Source organism: Anopheles aquasalis, chromosome 2 (assembly GCF_943734665.1).
Source record: "Anopheles aquasalis chromosome 2, idAnoAquaMG_Q_19, whole genome shotgun sequence".
In the NCBI taxonomy this organism is placed as follows: Eukaryota; Metazoa; Arthropoda; class Insecta; order Diptera; family Culicidae; genus Anopheles; species Anopheles aquasalis.
The window spans coordinates 37,900,001-37,910,000 of NC_064877.1; the positions used below are offsets into that span (position 1 = coordinate 37,900,001).

Consider the following 10,000-nt stretch of genomic DNA (forward strand, 5'->3'; position numbering starts at 1 on the left):
CGCTCGGTTGCGCTCCCGGATAACGGCTTCCAGATTCTCCATCGATTCTTTCACCTGTAAATCACAACCCGGTAAGACAGGCGATCACACAGATCATCGGTGCAGGCGTACTTGGCCACCATACCTTATCCAGACGTTCAGGACTGGGGAATAGTTCCATCTTTTCCTTGCACTCATGCTCCATGGTAAGCAGCATGTTGCGCTCTTTGAGCAGCACGAACCACAACTTGTGCAGGTCGGCATTGGATTTGATTCGCATGTCATCCTTCGTCCAGCCGCGCCCGTGTTTAATTTCCTGCTCGCCCCAGTTTTTCTTGTCGTCAAAAAACTCGGACAAATCATGCCGTACGGCGGTGGTTCCTATCGTACGCGTCGCCGCACCAGTGAATCTGCAAATCAGAAACGTCCGGATTCGGTCTGCATGTTGAGTGGTTGCTTTTATGTAATCTTTCGTGATGCGTACCTGTGCAGGGTGGAGGAGATGCGCTGTGAGCTGGAACCCGTAACACACCGCGCAAGGTGTTGTGAGAACGGCAGGATTTGTTTGAAAATGTTCATATTTTCCGGCAAACTCTGATGCAAAATGTGTTTTCCTGCCCGACGAAATTGATCTAAAGCGGGGGAATTGGTCTAAAATGCAATGTTTACTAAATACCCTGGGCGCTGTCAATAGACAGGGTTGTATCGTTGGCGCAGGACTGCTTCATCAGGTTAAACGCCGAAATTGGTTTCGTTTCGAGAAATCCGTTTTTATTCCAATTAAAAACTAGAAGAAATCAGAGAAACTTACTGTTATCGACACGGTGTACGGTAAATCATATTTATGATCAGTTTATTTGATTGCAATTGTCCAGCACGTGGGCCAAAGTTGGTTATAAATTGCAGACAAACATCCACCCTGAGTAATTCCCATATTTAATGCCCTTCATATAAACGAAGAATATTTCCCCTAACCCTCCGACCAAGTCCTATTTATCCTTGCGCAGCTTCTGGCTGGACATCTCGATCGAATCCAGCCAAAGTTGAAGCTCTGCCGGCTTCTCGGGACGCTGCTCGGCACCGGGGAACTCCTTCATCAGCTCGATCACGTCCACGTTGGTGATGCACTGCTTGGACAACGCAACGGCCCGCACAAACCCGTCGCTCAGCGTGACGAACTGCTGCTCCAGGTAGATGGCCTTTTCGTCCCACCACACCAGCCGGGTCGTGATTTTGTAAGCGTTAAAAATGGGGATCGTGCGCCGGTAACGCACACTGGAGGCTCCCTGTACTGCACCGCCCCGTTTCGCTTTGATTTTGCCGTAGATGCCGGTTAGTCCGTAAAAGTGGAACCGAGCGAAATCCAGCTCGCGAAGATAGCGTGCGTTGTTCATGTGTCGTATGAAGATATCCACGTCCTGTGTCGTGCACATGCTGTAGATCGAAGTTTCCTCGGTTACCTTACGCTTACGCTGGAACAGCATGCCATATCCGAGCGTAACGACACATCGCAGAAAGTAGTTCACGTCCCATACCGCGTACAGGATCAGCAAACCCACCAACAGCACACAGGAAAACATGATCTAAAAACGGATGGAGAGAGAATTCAAATTTTTTATTCATTGCACCTGCAGCAAAAACAAAACAAACCCATGCAGCGGCATGTTGATTCGTGACGTGTTTTTTTGAGGACGATTTTGTAACGATGAGTTTTGGCGAAGGTTTTTAGTTAAAAAGAAACTGAGTGGACTGAGTGTAACTTCTTCCAACAATATGCCAAAAATGAAGCCCATTTATGTACTTCATTGCTTCTTCGCGGTGATGGTTATCGCGAGCGCAACGGCACCGAACGACAGTTTAGAGAAATCCAAATTCGTCGCCACCAACGAGTGGCAGGAAATCGCAGAAGGACAAGGCATACCGCCAGGATTACACGTCAGGATCAATCTATCTACCGGCAAGAAGGAGGCTAAACTGTTGGACGCCGAAAGCGCCAGTGAAACCACGGCAACGGATGCTCAAGGAGGCACGGAATCGGCCATTTCGCTCGTTCCCGGCCAGGAGGTGGAAGACCACGGTAGCCCACAACCGGCAGCGGGCGGTTCGTTGGGTGGCATGAACCTAGAGGCCATCAAGGAGGCGCTCCGTGACATCCCAGCGACCGACTACAAACCGGAAGATGCTACCGTTAGCGGGCGCTACAAAAGCTACTCTCAGATCAAGCAAGAACTGAAGGACGCGAACGTGGAGCTGCAAACGGATTCGGAAATCATGGGCACACTTTTGGACCGTTTCGCGAAAAGCGTTTCAAACGAGCAGCCGGAACTGGATGCGCTGTTCGAGGATCTTCAATATCTGGCGCACCAGATCGACAATGCGCTCGAGTTTATCGATCGTGGCGGCGTGGAACAGATCATTTGGCCGAGCTTGAATCGTACGGGAGAGCAACAGCAGCGGGTCCGGGTGCAGGCGCTAACCCTTCTCGGTACGCTGGCGCAGAACAATCCCAAAGCAAAGGTGTCCCTGTTCGAACGGGACGCCAGTGCTAAACTGTTGGCCGCGTTAGGGCGTGCTACCGCTTCGGAAGAGATATCGGCCGCGTTTTACGCGTTCGGTAGCTTGGTGCGCAAGTTTCCGTTTGCCCAAACACGCCTACTGACACCGCACGGATACAGCCTACTGTACGACGTCTGGACGAAACCGGTGGTCGAGCTGAAGGTTAAGGTGAAAGCGTTGCAGCTGGTTGCGGACGTTGTGGTAGATTATCTAAGCGTAACGACCGACAGACCTGCTGGCAACTCTCCTCCGGAGCAGCAACCGGTCGACGCCGTAACGGTCGAACAGTACCGTTCCACACGGCTAACCGAGGGTTTGGAGAAAACGGAGTTCTGTAAGCATGCCGGTCAGTTCTTCCAAGCGCATCGTGCTGCCCTAGTGGCCGATGAGCATCTGACCGACGAAACGGTACGTGCATTACGATCATGCCGGACCCTTTGCCAGCCACTGTGGTCTGAGTGTGCCCTCTTTCGCCATACGCTGCTGGTGCTGCGTAATAATCTCGACAATCGGTTATCGGACGATCCGGATCTGGTGGAGTATCGGACCGAAATTCAGCTCAACATCGATGACTTTCTCCGGGAGCTGTACGGCAACAACGGCAAACCCAAGGATGAACTGTGATACCGTGGCGCAATAGGTTTAGGGGCAGATTCTTTGGGGAAAAGAATTGTTATGCATTCGTTTAGCTCATGGAGAACCTCACTCGAAGATCAAGCAGCTGATCAATAAACTACGATTATACCATTATAATGGAGTTTCTTCTCTTAGCTACGTTCAAGTTCCGAACAAATGTCCACAAGGTGAACAGCAAAGTTACTCAACAAAAGAAGACGAGCAAAAAGATGCTCAGTCAGCACTAAGTGAGGCGGCTCTTGGCCCGAACCCGAAGTACGGAATCACTGCAAAACCGGTCTTTTACGTCATACAAGAGGGGAAATGCATTTTAACTGTTTTTACAACCGACTAACACATTGACCGATCTTCACGGCACCCGTTTCAAATTGGTTTATTTCCTTAAATCCGATTTTCTCATTCAAATTGGGGCCACACAGAGGTACACATTTAACTTTCCACACGCTTTTCTACACTTCTTCTCGATTGGTCCAAAGGTCCCAGCGAACGGCAGCACCTTGGCCAAAACTCATTACCATCGCACCGAACACGGGGTTATAGCGGGTTACTTACGGAATAGAAAGAATACGTCCAGGCAGTGCTAACACAGTGCAAGTAATGTCCACAAAGTTGCTACCTGCTGCTCGTCGTCTAGAGGGAAAGAATTCCACCCTTCCTACCTCTAACCGTGGCAGTGACCTTCTGGCTGAACCGTACAACAAGGGAAACGCACGATGATCGTGCTGTGCCACGAAACTACGACCGCAAGGTGTGCGCTTTCTCTCGCATCGAAGACGCCTTGCCGATCACGCACACACGCCGATCGGGCGATTTTTACTTGCGTAGCATTTCGCTGCTCGCTTCGTTGGCCGCGATCCAACCCTTCAGCACCGGAGGCTGCTCGGGCCGATGGTGACACTCGGGGAACTGGCGGACGTAATCCAGCAGCGCGGTTCCGATGGCTCGCTGGCGGGAATAGGCGATCGTTCGAATGAAACCATCGTGCAACGTGATGAAGCGGTGCTCGAAGTAGATCGACTTATCGTCCCACCAGACCATCTGCGTTTCCACCTTGTACGGTCGGAAGACGGGCAGCATGCGCCGGTACCGCACCATACACTCGCCCTGCAATAAATTTTTCGCGTTCGACAGTGGCCAAAACCGGGTCCGGGCGTACCAGTAGAACCGGCAGAAATCGAGCTCACGCAGATAGCGTGCGTTGTTCATGTGATTCAACAGGAAGTCCACATCCTGCGTCGTACAGAAGCCTACAATAGTGAAGAGACCATCATACCGAGCATCCAGGTGGGGGGAAAAGTAGCGCACACGGAGGTATCCAAGGGTTCTTACCGTAGATTGTGTGCTTATCGGTGACCTTGATCTTGTACGGTATCAGCACCGCGTGCAGGATGGTAAAGACGATGCGAATGAAGTAATTCACGTCGCACACCGCGTACAGCAGAGCGACCAGAGCCATAAAGCACCACATGTTGTCCGTTGCTGAGGATGACGAAATCGAAGGAGGCGCCAACGAAATGGTATTGATGGTTACTGCGATGTTTATGCTAAACGTATGCTGGAAAATAGGCGGGTTGACTGTCAGAGCACGGCACATGCGCAGCATCGGATACGGAAAAAAGAACCGAGTACCAACCGTCGGAACTTCACTTACCTATCCCCGTGTGTCAATTGATACTAACTGGTCGCGGCACTAGATTGGGAACCTGAACAGCTGTATCCACGAAAGGGCGAACCGCCAAAACGTGCTTGTTTGCTCAGCCCACAGCGATGGTGCAAAGGTTGCAAGTACGCGTGGAGAGCCACTATCTCGCGATATAGCGCCGTTCGGCGATTAGATAATAAACGGGTAATTCGCTCATAAACCCCCCGGAAACCCGCTACACGATGAATCATGCTTGCCGAAGAAGCTTGTTGAATTGATGTGGAAACGCTTTTCGTGTACCATGTTCATCTCGAGCGTATTAGGAGCTGCTTTCTGATCTGGTTGTCCGTGGAACCATTGGCACCTGTTTTGTTGGATATCTTCGATGGATTTGTAGAAGGAAGAAACCGTCGTTTTAATTCCACCGGTTACTCTGCTTGCCGGTTTGTTGCAAACTTAGGTTGCTATGCACACGAGGCTACTCTGTTTCTCTGTCATTTTTTTTGGGTATTTGTATTTTATTCCTATTAAAGTATTTGTATAAATGATTGCAAGAAACACATTCTTTACGACGTAGACGACAATGAGTTGCTCTGTAATTCGTTTTGAATTCCTTCCGATTCTCAAACAATCAAAAATTGAGCTTCGTTTCTTTTTCTTCTGGCCTGACATTCGGCGATCAGTGGAAGAACAATTAATCGATCGGTTCCACAAGCTCGCTACTCGATCGATTTGACACTGATAACAATTTCATGACCTCGCCCAATGCCATTTTCCCGTTCGTTTTCATCTCATTCTCTGTCACCTAGCATCTGTGTGCTCTTCACGAACTATGTTGTACCAATATGTTTGCTGCTTACTCATGTAATGATAATCTGTTTTGTGAGAGGGGGGGCCATTAGCACGGATTTCTACAGTTAATGCAAACCCCTTTTTCTGTTTTCAATCACTCGATGTTCAAAATAAAATTTGCTGCCTTACGTGAAGCGAGCTAAAACGGGGAGAGTGGTGGGCACATTTTCGGGGTGTCCATATTCGGCGCGATTGATCGGTTATTTTTTTGTTTTTTTCGTTATGCTATTTTATCCTTATTAATCCGTTCTCTCCGATCTAAAGATTTTTTGTTTTCATCCTGTCTTTCATTTCATAATGCCATATTCAAACAGAACACTTTCCCTCGCCGTCACTGTCTCTCTTATCATCATATAAATCCCGCTCAGGATCAGCCACCCCTCGCCTCGACATCTATTAAAATGTCCCTTTGCTCAATACTATAACCAATATGTATCCAATATCAGATCGACATTAGACAGCTTATCTAACGCTCGCAGAAACTAGATATGTCGGAGTACGCTTGAGAGTGAGTGAGTGAGAGAGATAACTAAAAAGCTGAAACTGAATCGAACAGAGGAAAAGGACAGTTAAAAAGTGTAGAATACGGTCTCTGCGGACCGTTCTGCGACGGACGATACTAGGGACTAACGCTAACAAAACTGAAGATACCCCTTCACTAGAACGGGTAACTGGCTAAAAGACACAGACAGACAACTGCGTGTCTTTGTGTGTTGTATTCGAAATACCACCACAGGCTAGTTTCTGGAGAGCACTAGCCGAAATGAGACATAAACTACACGAAACAGAACAAACAGGAAAACTCGTGCTCGTAACCTGTTGCGCTCGCCTAACTCGCCTAGGGTGCATCAACACAGTTGTAGAAGGGTGGATGATGTTGAAAAACGCGTTTGCCCTGCTGCATGACGACCTGCTGCTAGTTGTGCGGGTGATGTAGACCCAGGTTGAAAGCGATGGTGTCTTTACATAATACTACACCATTGCTTCTGCTTGTCCGTGACATCCTTCACCAGCACCTCCTCTCCATCCTCGACCACGGCGGCATCGGAGCTTTCCGTTCCGACATCCGTTCCTTCCTTCTCGCCCTTTTTGTCGTCCGTCAGCTGCTCCTCGACAGCATCGACCTGCATCGCCGACTTGTTGCTGTCATTGGCGGCTGCAGCAGTGGCTGCCTCATCATCGGCCACCGTCGCAGCAGTCGTAACCGGTACAGCGGCGCTCGTTTCCTCTTCCAGCGCGGCGGCCAACGGTTGGTCGGCATTTCCTTGCGGTGTCCCTGGAGTGCTACTCGTGTGCAGTCTCACACGTGACAGCCGATTCTTGAGCATCGTGACGGGGGTCGAGACCATGTCGAGAAATCCGCTAAAATCCAACCGAGCACGCTTGGGGCTTTCAAGTCCCTCACCACCGGCACCACCATCGCCCGCTGCAATCGACTGCGGGCTCAGATCCTTGCGCTTGCGAGAAGCGGACAGCGGCGTGCGCAGACTGTCGTTGTGAATATCCGATCCGATCGTGACGTTCATGCTCGAAACGGAGTCGTTCAGCTCGGTCGACCGACGGTACGTCAGCATGATGTTGGCGATCGGGCGCGTCGATCGACGTCCCGAGATCGAGCGCAAGGGGCGGCTGATGAACGGTTCATCGATTGCGCCTCCTTCGATCGTCGCTGTTGGTGATGCATCGCCCACTGTTGCCGGCTTGGAAGGAGTACTGGCATCAGACGGTTTATCCAAGTAATTAAGGACACGCGAATCACCGGCTTGCTTTGGGGATTCCTCGTTGTCCGGTTCCACCAGCAACGATTCCATCTCATCACCATCGAATCCGTGTAGCGTTTTCTCGGCCAACAGTGACGCCGACACTGCAGCCGGTGTTTTAACCTCATCTGGCTGCGGCTGCGGCTGCGGCTGCTGCTGGACCTGTTGCTTCTGCTGTTGCTTGTTGCCACTGTTGCTACCCGAAGGGGTAGTCTGCTTTTGCTTTTCCGGTGTTTTCGGCGGAGTGCCAGCAACATTGGCCTGCTCGGACGGTTGCTTTTGCTGTTGCTGAGGTGTTACCGAGCGACCACTGGAACGGGGACTGTCACGCACTTTGGGAACGGTTTCGGAAACCGCTGGCTGGGCAGCCGCGCTACCGGTGGTAGCAGCACCCTTATCGGTAGAACCATTACTTGTACCATTGTTGCTACTGCCATTAGTGTTAGCTTGCTTTTTCGTTTCCTTAGCAACTGAACCTCCTTGCTGCTGTTGCTGCTGCTGCTGTTGCTGTTGCTGCTGTTGCTGTTGCTGCTGTTGCTGTTGCTGTTTGGCTAAAATTAGCTGCTGCTGATGGTCTTGTTGGTACTGCTGCTGCAGCTTTTCCCACTGAGGTAAATGCGACGACGTTGTATTAGCGCCTCCAACGGTAGCACTTTCGTTGTTGCTAGCAACCGGCGTTGTAGTGAGCACGGGAATCATCGATTGCTTGCCACCGGAACCACTTTTCGATGATCGGCCACCACCAGAACCACCGCCTCCCGAACCGTTAGTCGGTGTGGTGTTGTTGCCACTCGCGCCACCGGTGGCCGGGGGAGCACCGAAACCACTCGGATACACCTGTGTCGACCGGCGTCCGGTCGTTTGGTTCGATACGTGCAGCGACATCTAGTGAAGAAAGTGGGATGAGAAAGAGAACCAGTTTGTAATGAATCCAATCGCGCAGAGCTTGCTTAGGTGGGGGATGTTGCGTGTAGTCAGCCAGCCAGCCAGTGTGGGGTCGACGGCGACCACTACTCTACTAACACTAGTACCACTGAGATAGGGGCGAGCGTGTTCGAGATGGGGAACGATCAAGTCGCCCGGCTTTTAATGATTCTCACTACGCACACCATGATCTATTCGGTATCTACTACACCGATGCGAGTGGAGATACCCCCCCATAACCCAACCCCACTCCACGTTCTTGCTCCAACGCACAACATTTGATACAGCGCGGTCCGTGAACACACGCGCCACTATACCGCGGTATGTATGCACGCCCGAATATGGGAGATGATGGTGTGCGCAGCAGCATAGAAACGCGGATGACGATGTTGTCGCCGCGTTACATGGCGAAAACAACGCAAGGCATTAATTTCGATTCCGATTGACAATCGTCGTCTCGATTGTCCCCACCTCACAACACTGTCGATGACCCAGAACCCATTATGCTTCTATCAATCCGGATCGCAATCGGGAGGGGGTGTTTGCTTTGTTTATCTCCTCAATCACAGTATCTCCCCAATCACACGTTCAGTACGAACCCTCAGCGGGGGAGGTAGAGACGATTGTAGGAATTCGGAACACTGCGATTAGCCCCGCGGGATTGACAAACAACGCTTGCGACAGAGCAAGCCCTGCGTACGAATGTCTATGGCTACGCCTTAACGCTCAAGAGCTTGTCGTTCTAGCCTACTACAGATAGGTTGAGCAGATTGTGTTTCTTGGTTGAGTCGCATTTGCATTTCCACCAGAGCAGCAGGCTGGTAGTGGTGGTGGTGGCCAGCAATCGGAATGCAGTCACAATGAGCAAGTTAATGTTGAAAGAGGGACCGGAATATGGAAATCCGATAGTTACGGGACATTAAAATCACCGAGGTATGTTATTTATCTATAATAATAATCCTGTTTTTTGTATCGTTTACAACTTATGCGCTATTCTTGCGATTGTGTTTTGTGTAGGGCGATTTAAAAAGATTACATAAACGATCATACTAGAACTCCACTACCAGCAGTGAAGTTAACGATCAATTGATAATCATTATGTACCGTTTTATTTAGTTAATAAAACCGAAAAACTAGAAGACATATTGGGGCTTATTTTTCATGAAAGTGTTAACAATTAACGAAAAATAAATATTAAATATTGTATCTATTTTACACAGTCTTCAACGAAAGCAAACAAATTCCCCCCCCCCCCACAATGTAACACTAGCAGCCCCTCGCCAGCACCCACAAGATCAATAAAACGTCGCTAGTATGCTTAAGACAAATAAACAACCCCCAGATTGATCACTTCCTGACGAGAGAACGAAAACTTTGGTACGGCAGAAGCGCATCACACACATCTGGTGCGTGCGAAGAATCTTCGATACTTCTTGATCCCCGTGATCACGTGCGTTTCGATGCCGTTAGCGAGATGCCCTCCCAACCGTATATATTGGTTGTGGGCGTGTAGATGAGCGACTGTGCTCGTTTGTTTAAACAGTTATCGTGCCAAATTGTGCCAAAAGTGCGTGTAAAGTAAACAGCACACACCTCTTCCTACCAAGAGTGACCATGACCGACCCCACACACCTCGAAACAGCGTTAAAAT

At 50.0% G+C, this 10,000-nt stretch overlaps 5 protein-coding genes across 5 annotated transcripts in view; 1 reads left to right on the forward strand and 4 right to left on the reverse strand.

The window, feature by feature from the left end:
- The window catches only part of LOC126571334 (39S ribosomal protein L47, mitochondrial), a 1,057-nt gene extending 434 nt beyond the window's left edge, over positions 1-623 (reverse strand). The window contains exons 1-3 of the mRNA XM_050229749.1: positions 464-623; positions 125-389; positions 1-54 (exon numbers count right to left, since the gene is read on the reverse strand). The exon at positions 1-54 is cut by the window's left edge and continues 434 nt beyond it. Coding sequence (XP_050085706.1) covers positions 1-54; positions 125-389; positions 464-558 — 414 coding nt within the window. The 5' untranslated portion in view covers positions 559-623. The remainder of the gene's footprint in view (positions 55-124; positions 390-463) is intronic.
- Positions 624-840: 217 nt separating this feature from the next.
- LOC126571337 (protein THEM6) lies at positions 841-3,843 on the reverse strand. Its single transcript, XM_050229753.1, has 2 exons — positions 3,724-3,843; positions 841-1,562 (listed from the first exon to the last, which is right to left on the reverse strand). Exon 2 carries the CDS (start codon positions 1,557-1,559, stop codon positions 969-971), a length of 591 nt encoding a protein of 196 aa, XP_050085710.1. The 5' UTR covers positions 1,560-1,562; positions 3,724-3,843; the 3' UTR covers positions 841-968.
- Positions 1,675-3,282, forward strand: LOC126571325 (nucleotide exchange factor Sil1). The gene has a single exon (XM_050229741.1). It carries the CDS (start codon positions 1,753-1,755, stop codon positions 3,157-3,159), a length of 1,407 nt encoding a protein of 468 aa, XP_050085698.1. The 5' UTR covers positions 1,675-1,752; the 3' UTR covers positions 3,160-3,282.
- LOC126571338 (protein THEM6-like) lies at positions 3,520-4,946 on the reverse strand. Its single transcript, XM_050229754.1, has 3 exons — positions 4,823-4,946; positions 4,501-4,726; positions 3,520-4,418 (listed from the first exon to the last, which is right to left on the reverse strand). Exons 2-3 carry the CDS (start codon positions 4,637-4,639, stop codon positions 3,985-3,987), a joined length of 573 nt encoding a protein of 190 aa, XP_050085711.1. The 5' UTR covers positions 4,640-4,726; positions 4,823-4,946; the 3' UTR covers positions 3,520-3,984.
- A 370-nt stretch (positions 4,947-5,316) lies between these two features.
- Positions 5,317-10,000, reverse strand: part of LOC126571318 (myb-like protein AA) — a 7,305-nt gene continuing 2,621 nt past the window's right edge. Inside the window, exon 2 of the mRNA XM_050229731.1 lies at positions 5,317-8,310. Within this exon, the coding sequence (XP_050085688.1) occupies positions 6,628-8,310 (1,683 nt within the window). The 3' untranslated portion in view covers positions 5,317-6,627. The remainder of the gene's footprint in view (positions 8,311-10,000) is intronic.

Bases quoted from the DNA above. Each gene is read 5' to 3' on its own strand.
- LOC126571337 (XM_050229753.1), bottom strand. From the start codon at position 1,559: ATGTTTTCCTGTGTGCTGTTGGTGGGTTTGCTGATCCTGTACGCGGTA.
- LOC126571338 (XM_050229754.1), bottom strand. From the start codon at position 4,639: ATGTGGTGCTTTATGGCTCTGGTCGCTCTGCTGTACGCGGTGTGCGAC. The intron at 4,419-4,500 runs GTAAGAACCCTT...TCACTATTGTAG, and splicing joins CGATAAGCACACAATCTACG to GCTTCTGTACGACGCAGGAT.
- LOC126571325 (XM_050229741.1), top strand. From the start codon at position 1,753: ATGCCAAAAATGAAGCCCATTTATGTACTTCATTGCTTCTTCGCGGTG.